Source organism: Hibiscus syriacus, unplaced genomic scaffold, assembly GCF_006381635.1.
Source record: "Hibiscus syriacus cultivar Baekdansim isolate YM2019G1 unplaced genomic scaffold, ASM638163v2 tig00111715_pilon, whole genome shotgun sequence".
NCBI classification, from domain to species: Eukaryota; Viridiplantae; Streptophyta; class Magnoliopsida; order Malvales; family Malvaceae; genus Hibiscus; species Hibiscus syriacus.
Genome location: NW_024063160.1, coordinates 260,711 through 278,954, shown reverse-complemented (window position 1 = coordinate 278,954; position 18,244 = coordinate 260,711). Strand labels below are relative to the sequence as shown.

At 33.6% G+C, this 18,244-nt stretch overlaps 1 protein-coding gene across 1 annotated transcript; it reads left to right on the top strand.

Annotated features, from left to right (window-relative positions):
• Positions 1-14,968: 14,968 nt before the first annotated feature.
• Positions 14,969-17,189, top strand: LOC120168214 (rac-like GTP-binding protein RAC1). Its single transcript, XM_039177011.1, has 7 exons — positions 14,969-15,333; positions 15,813-15,900; positions 15,991-16,100; positions 16,216-16,279; positions 16,466-16,530; positions 16,631-16,696; positions 16,776-17,189. Exons 1-7 carry the CDS (start codon positions 15,235-15,237, stop codon positions 16,869-16,871), a joined length of 588 nt encoding a protein of 195 aa, XP_039032942.1. The 5' UTR covers positions 14,969-15,234; the 3' UTR covers positions 16,872-17,189.
• Positions 17,190-18,244: the final 1,055 nt, after the last annotated feature.

Below are 18,244 nucleotides of genomic sequence, written 5' to 3'. Positions count from 1 at the left end.
AAATTAGTTTAAGTATGTATATTTGAGTTAAGAATATTAAAGAAAGTGAAATAGGAAGTGTGGAGCTGAAAATGAAGTGATTTTCGAGCTCATGATTTCTGGGCTAAGGGAATCTGTACCCATTCAATGGGAATCGGTACCCATTTAAGGGGGAATCGGTACCCATTTAAGGGGGAATCGATATCCCCTCAACCGAACCAGAAATTCCAGAATGTCTTTGGGGAACCGATTCCCCCACAGTAGGGAATCGATTCCCCCTAAAAGAAAAAGTGATTATTGGTTTAATGAGTTCGGTTAGTTTCTAGTATCAAATTACAAGGTTTAGGTATCTAATAATTGCCTTAAAATGTATAATTATGTAGATTCAGAGCCTAAACGAGTTCCGGAATCATTGTCAAGTAAGATCGATCAAAGGGAAAGATAAGAGATTGGAATTGACTAGTGAGGCCAGGTGAGTGCATATTCAATAGTATATGATGGGTGATGGGAAGAAGACTTGCGATGAGTCTATTTCCTGAAGCATTACATATGAATTCATGATTAAAGGCATGAGTTGAATATGAGTGTATGTATGCTTGATTATATGAATTGATATGTTTTGTATGTGCTATGTGGTTTATGTACAAACACTATTAAGTGTTAATGAGAGAATATCAAATAAGTTATGAAATTATATGAATATAGAAGATAAGTCAAGAGATGTAGGGAAATGGAAATAGAGGTTTATGAAGAATCATAGGAGAATAAATATAAGTAATATGATAATGAAATATAAGACTATGTGAATACATGGTTATGAGAATTAGTAAAATAGAGTTATTTGATTTAATGAGAATTGAGAAAACTAAATAAGATTGAATTATAAAATGGAATGTGAATAATATATCAATTAGGGAACTTGAATATAAAGCGATGATATGTATATATATATAGGATAAATTATATGCTAAAGATCTATGGAGTTATATGAAAAGGTTATAAGGAATATATGAAATTGAATTAATTAAATGGATTAAAGTAGTATATAAATAAAATACTATTAAGTGTAATATATATGTTTAGAAATATGACATAAGTTTTATAATCTAAGGGAATACAAAGAAATAAAGCATAAAGTAGACGAAATGAGATAAGTTATTATATACCTATATGATATATGTTATCAGGTAATATGAAAGGATTCAGAAAACTTATATAAGCTATGTGAAAGTGATCTAGGTGTTTATATGTGAATTATGCGGTAATAAGTTATATGAAATAAGTGTAGTGATTACCAGAGCATAAGAGATAAGTCAGAGAATGTGAATGATATGACCAGAAACTATGAGCCTGTGTGATGAAATTAATATATGAAAACATGACTATGTGGTAAGAAGTTGTGATTAAATGATCAAGAGATATAAGCTAAGGGATATATGTGAATTACATGAAAATGTGCTATGTGTAAGTGAATTACGTGATTATATGAATATGAAATCATATGAGAATTGACATGAACTACGTGATTAAGCTAAGGGATATCTGTGAATTACATGAAAATGTGCTATGTGTAAGTGAATTACGTGATTATATGAATATGAAATCATATGAGAATTGATATGAACTACGTGATTACATGTATGTGTGAATGAAGCTACAAGCTTATATGAATATGTGATATGTTTACATGAATATGTGCAAGGATATAAAAGATAGTGCCCATGTTATGTGTCTTGAGAGCTTTGGGGTATAGTTGGCATGCCAAGAGTCGAGGGTCTACGCGGTCCTTCGGGACATATAGGTATCCTATGGAACATCTATGAGGTCATTTGAGACACGTATTTGGTCCTTAGCATATGTATATGATTCTTAAGGAATTTTCTACGTGGTCCTTCGGGATGTATATGTATTCTTTGGAGCATGTATGAGGTCTTTTGAGACACTTACTTGATCCTTGGTATATGTATATGGTTCTTAAGGAATTTATATGTGGTCCTTATGGACAATCTTATATGACACTATGGTGCAAATTCTACGCGGCACTTCGGTGCAATTATACGAGCTGTGGTGACAACATTAGTGCACAACCTCTATAGACTCACATACCTATAGTTCTCACATATGTCTATGGGCTAATCATGAGATAATAACAAATATATGTTTGTGATATGATAAATTTTGTAGAAATGATATGATGTTATATGTGCGTATATTGTTTGATTAAGGGGTTTAAGTATAAAAATATGTGATTAAAAGATAAATTGTTAATGATGCTTTATGTGTATGTATGTATATTTTGTTAAGTAATCTGATATGATTTTGTATGCTATAATGAAATAAGGTGATTTAGTATAGCATGATAGAATGATTTTGTTAATGACTTAGCGTGTGAGTATTTCACACGTAGGTTCCGGAAAGCTAGAAGAAAAGCTATGAGAGCAAGACATGTCACCATCTCCCTTACAAATTTCATATCAGAAAATAGATGATTTAAATGATTTTGGTTATTTTGAATATAATTGGCATGTACTAAAGGATTGAGTTAATATGCTCTGATTAATTTTAGTTATTGTGGTCAAGTTATGTAAATAAACTGCTTTTACTTTAATTAAACTTTTAAATTTTCTTTGAATTTTGTCAAGAGTCAAAGTTTGAAAAGTCAATGTGACACCTCGGACTCGTATCCGGGTTGGGTACGGGTTGAGGGTGTTATATCAGTATTAGACAATTATACGTAGATATGAAACAACACTGAACTGCCTAATTACTGACCGAAATCGGCTTCATTTTCAATGATTAAATAATATTTTATGAATTTATACGATTAAGGAAAAAGTTTTTAACGTTGAAAAAGGAAATAATTAAATGAAATAATTAAATGAATTTTTTTAAAGCATTTAGGTTCAACAAATGTCTATTGAGTTGATGTAACATCTTTAGCTCGTATTACGAGATGTATATTGTCTAAGGGTGTTACAGCTTCAAACTATCCACCTTCTCGATTGGGTTGTTTTCCTCAACCCTAGTCATGACAACGTCCTTTGATATTGATGTTACGTAAGATGTTGAAGCAGTTATGCAAGTATACGTATTGTTCAAGTAATAAAGTGGTAGCTAAAAAAACTAAGAGCCCGTTTGGATCAAGGAATTTAGCATTCCCAGGAAACATATTTGTTTCCTGATGAAGGATACCCATGTTTGGTTGGGGTATGATTCCCAAGTGAGGGTAATGTTATAATACCAACAGTAATTTTTGGTGTTTTATTCCTGGGAATGTTATTCCCGTATGTGTGTTAGGTTTTATTTTATTCCCGTGTTAAGGGCTAAAATACCCTTTTTCCAGCATGCCTCTGCGTGATATCTTCTTCTCCCCGTGCTGCGAAAAATTCATCGTTCCTGGTAAGATTTCTTCTCCACTCCCTTTCTTCTCCCCGCTAGCATATGTTTCTGGGTCAAAAAGAACCCTTCTCTTTACCGGGATTATTTATTTCAATATTATTCCCTTAAATCCTCCATTGTCGCTCTCTTACCCAGTCTAAGACACGATTCTTAAGCTCTTCTGTAACATCCTCAATACCGGGTTAGTGATCAAATTGTAAAGTTTCAGAATTTGGTGACTAGAGTAGAACCATGGATTAGTTTAATGATTTATTTGGAAATAAATCATAAAAGTTATTGGTAATTATTAAATGAAGTAAAGGGTAAAATAGTCAATTGACAAGGAAAGATATTTTCTCCCCTTTATTAGGAGATTAACACGTGGGGGAGACGAAGATGAAAACTCTCTTCTTCTTCACTTGTTTTCTTCTTCTCCAACGTGCTCAAGCTAGGCAAAGGTGAGTTTCTTTATTTGTTGATTATTAGCTGAAATTTAAGGTTGAGTTTTGATTATTAGGTGATAATTAAGCATAAGAAGAGCTTAAATTATCTTGAAACAATAAGATGAAGAGAATAGAGGGGATTAAAGAAAAGAGAGGAATAAGTGAAATCTTGAAAGAGGGTTCTTTAATGAGATTTTAGAGTAAATTTGACTTGTCATCAATCTAATTAACATGTATGAAGTATTAGAATTGGATTTGTAACATGTTAAAATTTGGGTATGATTCTTGAATTTCTTAAGAAGAATAGGATATGGAGGTTAAAGAAGTGATTATTGAGCAGAATTGAGGGCAAATATATATATATGTAAGTAAGGAATATGAAATGGGATGAAATGTGAAGCATTTGAGTTGAATTAAATGGATTTTCGGGCTTAAAATGCAAATTCTTAAAGAAGAAACATCGAATGCAAATGGTGCATCGATGCATAAGGAGTGCATCGATGCATCCCTTTAAAATGAAAACATCGAAGATAATTTGTGTATCGATGCATGGGTAGTGCATCGATGCACATGTTAAAGAATGCATCGATGCACTGTAGCATGCATCGATGCACTTCAAGGGGAAATTGAAATAGACATTTCTTCTGGTCTAAGAAATGATAGATTAGATTATAACAATGGGATACTGATATGTATCAATGTATAATTATGTAGATATCGAACATGAACAAGTTCCAGGTTGTGTATCAAGTTAAGATTCGATTGAAAGAGAGGAAATCATAAAGTGATTAAAACCTAGTGAGGCCAAGGTGAGTGCACATTATTTAGTATATAGTGTTAAATGGAAAATAAGACTTATGATAAGTCTATTTCCAATATTAAAATGCATGAATTCATAGAGGTATGTGTTTGATATGATTTATATGTGTGCATGAGTATATGTGTTATTGATATGATTCTATGATCATAGGATGTAAACTATGTGATAAGTGATAAGTGACTATATGAAATTATATGAGAACAAGAGATGACAATGATTTACATGTCATATGAAAACCAGAGAAGTGTTATAAGCAAAGTGACATATATGTGATAAATGAATGATATGAAAAGTGAGATAAACAAAGTATGGTTGATATAGGGTAATATAAGAATAGCTCATAGGTTATATGATAAAGATGGAACCATATAGGAACATTAATTGAGTACTTGATAATAAGTCATAGGTTATATGAGAATATATATGTTATGAGAAATGACCCATGTGACTAAGTGTGAATTGATATAAGTATGTGATATGAAGTTATGGGTATATGTGTTATATGTTACATGATATGACATGCGAGTTACATGAACAAATGAGAAATGATATAAGTCATATGAAACGATCTACGTGAATACATGCACTTGTGATACGTGTGATATGATATGAGATATATGGTTACACATACATGTGGTATGTGACAGAAGAGAAATAACAAGTGATATGAAATGTTATAAATGATAATGCCCATGTTATGTGATCTGAGAGCTAGGGGTATAGTTGGCATGCCAAGAGTCGAGGGTTTACCTAGGTTCTTCGGGACCTATGGACAATTTACCTAGGTTCTTCGGGACCTATGGACAGTTTACCTAGGTTCGCCGGGACTTATGGACAATTGTCGAGGTTCTTTATGACCTCTGGATAGTTACCGGGGTCTTTGTAACCTCTGGATAGGTCCTTCGGAACATTTATACGAGCTGTGGTGACAACATAGTGGTGCACAACCTCAATAGACTCACGTATCTACAGTTCTCACATGTGTACCATAGGCTAATAAAGAGATAATATTAATAAACTGGATATGACAATATGTTTGTTTCCTTATGAAAGGTTATGTGTGATATATGATGGTACAAATAGTAATTATAAGATTATACGATAAAAGGAATCAATGATACTGATAAGAATGAAGATGATGATATAGTTGCTTGTGTGTTTGATTTACGATAGGATATATTTTTTACATGACATGATATATATATATGTTATATGGTATACGTGAGTACCTGTTAAGGTATATGTGAATGAGTATAATTGATTGACATGATGATATAATAACAAGTCTATCAGATATATACCATGGACATAAAAGATCATAGGAACAGGAGATAAGAGATATGAATGATAATGATATATATGTATGTATGTATTTGTTACATATAACAGTATATGAGTTGTAAGAAATGATTACTAGTAAATGTTTACATTATATGTTTATTGCCTCACTAAGTCATAGACTTAGATTGTGATTGTTTCACACGTAGGTTACAGAAGTGAGAAGAGTAAAGAGCAATGTGGAGCAAGACAGGTCAGTTCCCCTTACCAAAGGTCAGATCAGAAGAAAAATGAATAATATGTATGTTAACAACTAAAGTTTTAGTTGGCATGTATTCAAAATAATGTATTATATAAGCTCTGAATAGTTTTATAAACGTTTTGAATAAGATATATGTTATAAAAAGTTTTAAATTATTCACTAATTTTGTACAAGCAAAAGTTTTGAAAAGTCAATGTGATACCTCGGACTCGGATCCGGATCGGATACGGGTTGGGGATGTTATATCTTCCATTCTCTTATTCTTCTATTCAAAACCCTAGAAATTCTCTCTCTAGAGTATGGTTTCTGGTCCTTTGTTGAATATTTGATCGTTGTTCTCTGTGTTTTTTTTAGTTTTTCTGGTTTATGTTTTTTTTTTCTTTTGATTTTTATGCCGATTTTGAACTGCACTGTTGTTTAATGCTCTGCTATTTATATATGTAGGATTTTTTATCTGCCTTATTGATTCAACAACAGTGCTAGATTTTGTACTGAATGTCAGTTTGATTCAATTTAACTTGGTCTGATTTGGTTGTCTCTGTTATTATCAAGATAACCTCGATCCACCTGAGGATTTTTTTCGAATCAGGATGGTTATTACTCTTCTTCATACATGTGGGCACTACTTTGATCGAGGTTCCTCCAAGAAAAAGCTTGATCGGTTCTTGGTACACTTCCAAAGATATATTCTTAGCAAGGGTGCCTTACCACTAGATTTTGAATTCAATTTGCAGGTAGAAAAAATTGGACTATTGGTTTTTTTGTTTTAGAATTTGTCCTTTAGAGTTTATCATGGAAAAAAAAGAATGCTTTCTCTTCTTATGGTGTGATCAATGCCTGTTGAATCTGTTTTCCTTATAGAGGATGAATTTTCATTATTAGTCCCCTTTAATATTGCAAACACTGAACTATTTCAATATCGACTGTTATCGTGCAATGTTAAAGAGTAGAATACTATGTTTATCCGAATTTGAATTTTCCCTAAAGTACCCATGCCCGACACTGGTATCCACCACATATTTAGACATGAGAATAGAGTGTTGATTTCTCGAATATATCGGAAAAACTTGGGGAAAAGAGTGTAATCCATGTTGGACACATATACATATCCGATGCTCACCTCCTAGTCAAAGAAACATGGGTATGATATTCAAGTCAGTATGATCTCCACTTGATTGGTTACAGTAGAACTTAGTATTTGAGGAAAAAGTTAATGGTTCTTCCTTCATGCATAATTAATTTTGTTCAGCCATTTTGTATGTTATGCTAAAAAAATGTTTGTCTGTGATGTATAAATGTGTTAAATGCAGGATTTATTTGTCGAATTACGTCCCAACATGATACGGTATTCATCTATGGAAGAAGTTAATGCAGCTTTAGTAGAACTCGAGGAACATGAACATATTGCTTCAACTGACAAGACAAGTAATGAGAAGCACTCTGATACTGAAAAGCCTTTTAGCAGGACTACTTCCTATTCTGTCTCAGCTGATATACCAAGCATTTTGAATGGTTCTGAGGAAAATGGTGGAATGCACGAGGAAATCGGTGATGGTGACAATATCAGTGAATCAGGGAGTGAAACAATTGAACAAGAGGGACATAATGAAGATGATTTGGATGAAGAGAATCATGATGATGGATGTGATACTGATGAGGATGATGGTGGACCCGGTTCTGATGAGGATGATGAAGTTCATGTTAGGTAGAAGGTAGCTGAGCTAGATCCTCTAGAAGTTTCCAGGTTTGACCAGGAGCTCCGGGCTGTAGTGCAGGTAAGTTCTCTTTTGTTTTCAATTATCTCAGTAGCATTCACACACATAATATTTTTTTGAATCTTCTTCATCTAGTGTGATCGGTGGGTTCAAATTGAGTTTCAAAGAAATAGTTGGCTTGTAATTCATTTTTATTCAATTTTAATTACATGAGAGCATGGACCATCGTAAGCTGGAGCTAAGGGGTCGACCTACATTAAACATGATGATACCAATGAACGTATTCGACGGTTCTAGCAAATATAATCATCGAAGGGTTGTTGGTGGGGAAAGCGGGGATGAAGTGTTGGATGAAGAGGCCGGAGGGAGCCAGGAGGTTCAGGTGAAAGTTCTCGTGAAGCGAGGGAATAAACAACAAACAAAACAAATATACATTCCTCGAGATTGTACTCTTGTCCAAAGCACGAAACAGAAAAGAAGCAGCTGAGTTCGAAGAGAAACAAGACATTAAGAGGCTGATCTTGGAGTATAATGACAGGGTAGAGGAAGAGAATAACGGACTCAGAGCATAAACATTGAATTGGCCTAGTGTAAATAGCCGAGCTTATGGTCGTGGAAACTCATGGGAAGGATCCAGCAGCAGGAGTGGAGGATCACGACATCGCCATCATGGCCATTCTGGAAGTGGGTCTTATTACGGCAGAAAAAAGCGAGATTCACGGTAGAATATCGAAAATTTGGATGTCTGGGTATCATATTTGTATCATGCCTACATTAGAGAATGATTGAGAACAACATTGGCTTGAGCTCTCACAAACAACCAGATGGTTGAACGATCTCTTTCGGGTCCAATTCGAAACAAAATTTTGATGATACACATTGCCTGCTAATTGCAAATCGGCAATCAGGATTTATGCAAGGCGGACTGTTACATCGGTTTTCTCATATAGACAAGGTAAAAAATACCTCCAACTCGATCTTTTACTAGATATTACTAGTCTTCATTAGACGTATATTACGTACGATGGATCCCGATGTGATTTCTGGGACGATGAACTGAAAATAAGCTTTACGGCGTCCGAAAATTATTTTGTTTTTCGTCTTTACTGTTGTATATCTGTTAGAGAGGGGAAGAAATGGATTTGATTAAACATAGTTTTTGTTACCCCAAGTGAAGGTATCTAAGACTTCTGTTTGATATAGAAACTGTGAATTGTTATTCGGTGTGTATAATTTCTTTTATAGAAACTGTGAATTGTCATTTGTGGTTTGAGAGAGAGAATAACGAGTTTTGAACATGAAATCTCTTTTCTTTTATCTGCTCAAACAGACGATTATAAGGTAATGTTAATAAAATCTCTCTTTTTATATATATATATATAATTTATTTTTAAGGAATATATTTGTTTCAAGAAGATACCAACACCAAATAATTTTCTTAAAAATATAAATTTAAGGTTTAATGTTAAAAAAGTAAATTATATTTTTTATTGATTTATTAAATACGATCGACTTCAAATTATTATCTATTTCAATTATTTTTAAATATTATTTTAAAAAATACTAATAAGATTTCCACGTATGCACGTTTAGTGAGTCGGGATTTACATACCAATAAGAGTATCCACAACAAAAGGTTTTATACATTTACTGCTATTTTGATTGGTTGTGCGATTCTTCCTCACTTAAAGTCCCTAGCAAAAATCATAGAACATTGTTTGAATGATGAGAATCAGAAGGTGAGGACAATTACTGTTTTTTTAAGGTCAGTGGTTTTATCATTCCTTTGATAAAATATTAGTAAAGATAATGATGAATGACGGTGAAATATCAAATTATAGACAATATGATTTTTAGTGTTATATTTTCTTACTTATTTGAATTATGTTTTTGTAATATAAATTCATGAGATAAATAATAATGATAAAGTATGTAGAATTAAGTATAAATATAAAAGATAAATAAATAAATAAATTATTGTATATAGAAGATATAATAAATATTATATCTTAGATAACAAAAATAATTTACATCTTTTTATTATTGTGAATATCTATAAAGAATTTTCACAATGTAAACATTTAGTTACATGATGTAAAATTTTAATATATTTTTACATAAATTATGTAAAATTTAATATTAATTAAAATTAAAATAATACATGATATATTTACATACTTAAGTAATATATTATCAACAAATAGAATTTTTATTTAAATAATTTTTATTTAAACATTTAGAATTTCACTTGTTAAAAATATAGAATAAGGACAATTTGGTAAAATATATATTCCAGTAATCTTTTATTCCTTCAACCAAACACTGTAATCTTATATTCCTACCAAACCAACCAAACACAGTAATGTAACATTCCCAGTAATCCTATTCCCTTGTAATCTTTTATTCCCACTGGTAATCTTACATTCCGTGAACCAAACGCACCCTAAGAGTATCGAATCCCATACGGAGCAAAACAAATTACAAAAGAGTTATGTGGCAAATGTTTAGAAAATATGTTGTAGAAGTGATAAAATAATAAACAACTAGCAAAATAGAAAAAGCAAGATAATGGAAGAAGGGAAATGATACAACAATTAGTAAAGCAATTAGACCGATAGACCTAAAAATGTTGTGATTACTTGGTTGTTTAGAAAATATTTTCCAACCATTTTACAGCTGTATTGGACGACTATCCAAATCCAGAAAGTTTCATAACTTCCTGTTGAGTCACCAGTTACTGCATGTTCTATTTAGCAATTCGATGCAGCATCGCATCACAGTATCACTTGTAGCTTCAAGCAATGCCACAACATCAGCGTACCAATTTTCAGCATAAAACATTAAAATCAAACCGACTTACACTTATGACGCAAATGATGAAAAATATATTAAAAAAATTGATCCTAATATGATCCTAACAATGCTAAAGTTCAAGCTCAACCTAGGTAAAGAGATCTTAAATGATAACTCTTATGGAGAGTTATCAGATATTTCTAGGCCACAACTTGAATATGCTCAGGAACTCCCTTAGTAACTTGTATCAACCTCTTATCTCTAGCAAAAATCGCAGTACCCCTACTCGAACCAACCGCTATCGTGGCCCTCCCTGCTTCCTCTTCTTTCGACCAGGGGATCTTTGTAATTCTCCTCGGTCTCGGAAAAGCTCACAACAACACATCCCACTATGGAACGTAATCTTTCTTATCTTGAAGAATACAAAGTGGGCAAAAACCCTTACCATGGCCCTAACTTGCCACACAAGAAAACAGAATAATCGTAATTTCTCATATCGGAACAAAGCATATACTTGTTTACCTCATGGAAGCAAAGTTTCTTCTCGCGTTTGAGAGGAAGCCTGATATCAATTCTAACCCGAACACAAACACAATCCCTATAACCCAACGTGATAGCCAAAGCATCGTATTTGATAAATTTTCCAATAAAATTTCCTGATTAGTCACCCTTTCAGACACAAACCCCACCGAAAAATCCTCAATCTGAACCCAGAAGTCCACCATTTTGAGAGGGACTAGTTTCGGATCCTCGCCCTCTAGTAGCCTATGCAGAACAATGAGATATTCATTGGAATACCAAGGACCTTCTGAATCAATCTGCTCCATATCAACCTCGCGATAAAGGCGAAACAAGTATTTGCCTTCTCCTAATTCAGTAATAGAAATCCCTCCTAGAGGGTGCCAAACGTTTGCTAACGTGATCCGCATAATCTGAAAATTGATCATGTTTGATGTGTGAAAGAGACCCACCAGACAATTTTCAAAAGAGATACGAGTGTCCCCTCATTAGCAACCAGCGATAGAGTTGTTTCCTCATTTTCTAAATTTAAATCCTCCATATTCTCCATGATATTACCCATGATATAATACAAAACCAGAAACAACACAAACACCAAATCAAATAAAACAAACAAAACTAAAATGGCAAAACCCTAAGTGTACCACCAAAGACAGAAAAAAAATGCAACACCTTAATAAAAAGAGTCAAACCCTATTAACCATCTACATAATTATTGTATCATGATCTAGTATTATATAATATAAAGTTATATTATATTTATATTATTTATGGTGGGTTAATTATTGGTGAAGACAAAGTGTTTGTTCTCAAAGCAAATGCAACAGAAAAAATAAGAAGAGGGAGACAGAAAGTCACAAGTGGCATTTTTTTCTGAAATAATAATAAAAAGGAAAAAAAAATGATATTTGTGTGTGGAAAGTAGGGATGGAAAACGGGCTGGTCGGGTGCGAATACATCTTCCCCCATCCCCATACCCACATAATATTTTCCAATCCACCACCTGTCCACCACCCATGATGGGTAAAAATTTTCAAATTCACACTCGCCCACGCGGGTACATTCTCAAATCCATCCCCACACCTACTACCCAACTGAGTACCTGGCTAGACCCGCCTGACAGTTAGAAGTGTGCAAAAAAAATCTGATCCGACCGATCTGATATGTTACCCATTGATCCGATCCAAAAATTCAGATATTCGATCCGTTTTTCAATTTTTGGATAGTTCGAATCGGGTATCTAATTTTTTTGAGTTATCAGATCGAATACGGATCTATAAAAAACCATGTTCGAATTATTCGAAAACCCAAAAAGAAATTGGGCTATATTCGAAGACTAGAAGAGGTTTTCGCATAAGGCATGGGCACGACTTATTCATCCTGAGCTATCGTAGAAGAAGTCTGCAGTTAAGACGTGTGCACACCTTACCAGTTCGTACAACCCTAAATTGAGACTTATTGTATACGACGCCATCGTCTACAAACTTCAAAACCTCCGTTGTTTTTGTGGATTTCATGTCTCCCACCTCTCCGTTTATAGACCACCAACCACACTACCATATTAAGCTAAACCATCTACCAATAGTCATTATATGTCCTAATCATCTTCCTATATAAGCCCAAAACTTCAACAAACCATCAACGATAAGAATTACAAATGTTGGATAGACACCTAAACAAATCCATTCTTTGAGTTGTAAAAATATTATTGACGCAATTTTCTCTTAGTTATTTAATCAATCTATTTGTTTGTTGTTGCACCTGTTTCTAATTATAATAAAGTTTCACCTACCCAAAATTAAAACATGATTTCATCTATTTCCCCACACCAACAACCAAAAAAGCTACAAATCTAAGAAAATGATCCAAGATGCGTAAAATATAGCCCGATGTTTGGATATTTACCTTTGCATTATCCTAATCCAGAAAAAGAAGATCAATACATTGGTTTTGGGTTGTTTTTTCAAGATATTTTTGTTTTTCAATGCATGATTATACAAATCACAATGCATAAATTATTCATGATTTTCAAAATCAGTAGAATGTGTGAATGCACTTTATTGAAAACATTTTGATGTTTCGATATAACAAATAAAATACTATTGAATTTTGAGATTTTATTTTCGATTCAAAGTTATATATTCTATTAAATTATTCGAATATCAAAAATATTACTTCAAGTTTTCAAATATCAATTTTAATCCTTACTAAGTGTAAAATTGTGTTTTAAACTTAAAATATTTTTGAAACAATTTTTACAAAGTATTTCGAACCTTAATCGAGTCAAAAATGAATTTTACAAGGGAGGTACTGATACACTCCTCGTATGTACCGATACACCCCAAATTTTGAATGAAATAAGGGTACCGACACATAGCCGAATGTACCGGTACACTTCAGTTAAAATTGGCTCCGAGAAACATCGAAAGCAATTAGTGTATCGATACCCCTGGAGGTATCGATACACTTGGTCAAATAACGGTCGAAATATTTGAATTTTACACTGGGTGTACCGATACCTTTTGATGATGTATCGATACCCCTACGCTCCCAACAAAATTTTTAAATGGAAAACATACAACAACGACTCTATTGACTTCATCAATGATCCCTAACGTTCAGAATTATTCCAAGGTGTATTTAAACAAGTCTTGAAGCCAGTGATCTACAAGAATTGAGAAAGAATCAAGAGGGAAAGCTTCAAACATCAAGTTTGTGCAATCCAAGCCAAATTCCTTATAATATTCTTTTTGTTTTCAAGAACACACTTTGTGCTCAATTGTATCATTCTTGTTCTAGAATTGTGCAAACAATCTACCTCGTAAGATTTTCCTGTAAAGTTTACGAATTTGTAATTTTCTCTTTGGGAGAGAGTGTTCTCAAGAATTTGAGGTATAATTCTTGAGGGAGTTGTAAGGTTACTCTTTATCCTCAAAAGAAAGACAAATTAGAGGATTTGTGGAAAATTCTTAGTGTGGATAGCTAAGGTAGTGGACGTAGACTTTGTTTGAGAAAGTCGAACCACTCTAAATCGTTGTGCAAATATTTTCAATTTTCTGTCAAAGCTTCCACCGAAATTTTAATTGTCAATTCACCCCTCTTAGCTATTTCGTCGATCGATTAACTCAACACACTTAAATTCAGAAGAATACCAAAATCGATAATTCAATATACGTACATATAACATGTTTCTTAAAAATCAAAATTAATATACGAATGCTCTTAGATTCAGCAGAATATCAAAATCAAAATAATAGAGTATTGATTATTGACCTTGTATTTTGAACAGAACTAAGAGGATTAGATATGAAAACCGTAGTATTCACCTTACGACAAATTAAAACGGCCACAAACAACTTTGATGTATCAAACAAGATTGGGGAAGGTGGTTTTGGATTTGTGTATAAGGTAGCATACAACTCTACTACCCACAGAGGAGACAAGATTAAAGAAGAGGAAGAAGGCGTACCTGAATGAGTTGGAGACCAGAGTTTGAAACTTAGAGAAGAACTACCAGAATATCGACGCAATAACCAGCAAACAAAGCACGAGAGGTTTGAAAGAAAAAAATTGATTCATAAACTTATCCCTAATATTTGGTTAAATTATAAGTTATATCTTATACAATATTAAAATTTATAAATTAGTTTATAAAATTATTCTTAAATTCATAATAGTTCAAAATTTAATAGATATTTAGCAACCGGTCGGATGCAAGGTGAATGCGGGGAGAGGCTTATGCGGCGAGGTCGGCTTAACATTCAGTTCAAACTTAAACCGCATTTGTTTCACCATCTCCTCTCATTTTGCCATTTTCCTTCTCCATTTTCTCTGTCTTTCACTTGCCTCCACTCTCCCATCAATCTGTTCGTTAGGATTTGATTCGTGGAGACAAGCGATGAAGCCTGTGGTTCTCATTCTACGTTTAACAGCGACGACGATTACAAGAAGTGCGTGAAGCAAATCTGTGAAAGAAAAGCCCCAAATTCTTGGGAAAAACGATTTCAATATTTGTTACTTTTTCATTCTCACGGCCGACGGAGGAGAATGAGCGCCTCGAGGTTCATAAAGTGCGTCACTGTCGGCGATGGCGCCGTCGGAAAGACCTGCTTACTGATTTCCTACACCAGCAACACTTTCCCTACGGTGAGCCTTTTCCATTATCTTTCCTTGATTTTTTGGATCTTTGATGACAGATGATCGCATGAATTATCAGCCCCACCTTTTTTTAAAAATAAAAAATAAAAATTCTGCACGGATTATCGGCATTTATTTTTAAATTTTGCTGTTAGGGTTTTAGATAGAAGATGAAAAATACAACCTGAATATCTCAGTAACTTGTTTTCGGAGAAATGATTGAAGAATTGTCTATAATTGTTGATATTCAAGCGAGCTTTGTTCTATATTACTATGACGTCGAAATTTCTATAGAAAATTTTGAGTCTTTCATAAGTGCCGTTAAGATTGGACTTCATGCCGTACAATGTAGATAGATCAGCTACAACAACCAGATCTTTTCATGGTTAACTGAAATCAAAATTTGCGCAATTGCGCTAAATCAGGGTTGATCATCTTTAATGCCGATTTTCATATTAGTATTTTTTTTTACAATTTCTGTGGAACAGGACTATGTGCCAACTGTTTTCGACAATTTCAGTGCAAATGTTGTCGTGGATGGCAGCACTGTCAACTTAGGCTTATGGGATACTGCTGGTAAATTGGAAATGGCTTCTGAAATTGTTTTTCCTGTTAGTAAATGCAATTTATTTCTAGTTTTTGTTTGAAATTATTGCCTTGAAACAGGTCAAGAGGATTACAATAGATTACGACCATTGAGCTATCGTGGGGCTGATGTTTTTATTCTTGCATTTTCTCTCATCAGCAAGGCCAGTTATGAAAATGTTGCCAAGAAGGTTTCACTTTTTGAATGATATTGTCTTTAGGCATAAAAACTTTGTTTAGCATGGATTGAGATATCTGTGATGTCTTGTGCATGTTGATCATGTGTTTTCTTGGTTTTTGTTTCAGTGGATTCCTGAATTAAAGCATTATACACCTGGTGTTCCGATAGTTCTTGTTGGAACTAAGCTTGGTATTATACTTTCTCCCCAGATAATGATATGCTTGCCATGGTTATCCTTGTGAATTGTTTTTGAGTTGATTCCCCAAGCGGCTAAAAATTTCTCAAATAAGAAAGAGTTTCCTTTTATACTAATGTTTAAGAAATTCTTTCTATTTTATGAAAATTTCTTATGTTTTCTACTCTTTGCTGCTGCAGATCTCCGTGATGATCAACAATTCTTAAATGATCATCCTAATGCAGTTCCCATTTCTGCAGTTCAAGTACTTATCTACAGATTATTATTATTATTCTCATTATTTCTTTCATGGCGAATACATTCGTCTTATTTTAAAAATATTTTTCTTGCATAAATTCTTTGAGGGAGAGGAATTAAAGAAACAGATTGGGGCTCCTGCATACATCGAGTGTAGCTCAAAAACACAGCAGGTTAAACATCATCCATATAATCTTCATAATTTTTGAACCAGAAATTTGTGTAGGATTAAAATGGATGGCTTTAATGCAGAATGTGAAGGCAGTCTTTGATGCAGCCATTAAGGTAGTGCTCCAGCCTCCGAATAAAAACAAGAAGAAAAAGTCAGGTGGTTGCTCAATATTGTGAACAGAGGAAGAGTCGAGTCTGGAAAAGATGGATCTACCTGTCGGCTTCTTGTTGCTAGTATCTATATCACTGTCACTTTTTTTCCCTAATTCAGGGAAAAAGCAAGCCACCATGTTCAGTCCCAAGTCTTAACCTGACTTTCTATGGTTTCCTGTGAAAGCATCAGGTGATTTTGTTTCGTGTTTTACTTAATCTATCTATAATTTTGACGACAAGCATTTCTTGTTAATATGCTCGTCTCTTTTGCTTTTAATGTTTAAACTTATTTGTTTGTTTTTTTTGGGCATTATGTTTAAAGTTAAAGCCATTTTATTTACATATGGATATTATTAATTCCTTGAGTCGCAGAATTAAGATTCAGTGTCTTGTGATTTTTAATATAGAGAACTCCATATATACACTTTAGTGTCCACCCATGTTACCAAAAACGCCCGCCCCATGACGTTTTTTTTATCTGATTTAGTTTGATCAAACTCATTAGAGAACTGCATTTATACACTTTAGTGTCCACCCATGTTACCAAAAACGCCCCATGAATGTCAAATTTCTGGTTACTGGAAAGGAATTGAACAAACAGATATGCCTGCGCCTTGCTGCCTCCCCTGAATGTTGTTAAACTATCAGCATCAGCGGCAGAATACTAGGTTAGCCTTACATACCTTCACAATTAGGAATGGAGAATATTGATTGCATCTAGATGATCCGCCCGCATATTACTTATTTGTTTAATTTAAATCGTACAAGCAACAGAACTCCACCTTGATAAAATTAAAGCACAATAATCGGATACTGACCAAAGTAAACTCATATTTAAGTATTGTATAAACATGTCAATAAAGCATAATAATCAGAGGAGGTAAGCATTATTACTCCTGTGTCAATGCATCCTGGTTATCACTTAATAAAGTCATCCTCTGGAGAGCCCCAATTATCAGATGAATGCCTGTCAATTGAACTTTGGAGTTCTAAGAGCAACAAAAAGCATTCAACGCAAATTAGAAGGCAAGAACGCCACTGATTTCATGGCCTTTTTTTTTAAAAATCGAAATTGTAGCTGATGAATGAGCAATTGCCGCTATATTTCATACTAACGTTTGATTGAAAAATTCATAAGCAACATGCTCGAGATCAGTCATTAGCTGCCTGATTGTCAGCAGGAAACAGACGAAGCACAGTAGAGGTTAGAAGGTTCAACCTAAAGTTCAAACTTCAAAGTATTCATACAAAACTAAAATGTCTGTAATCCTGTTCATGATGCATGAATTTTCATTTATAAAAAATGGTAGAATGCCATTAAACTCAAGCCAATAACAACGGGAGATGTTAGCGTCTAAGACAAAATACTAATCCATAATTCATGGAATCAAGATAAG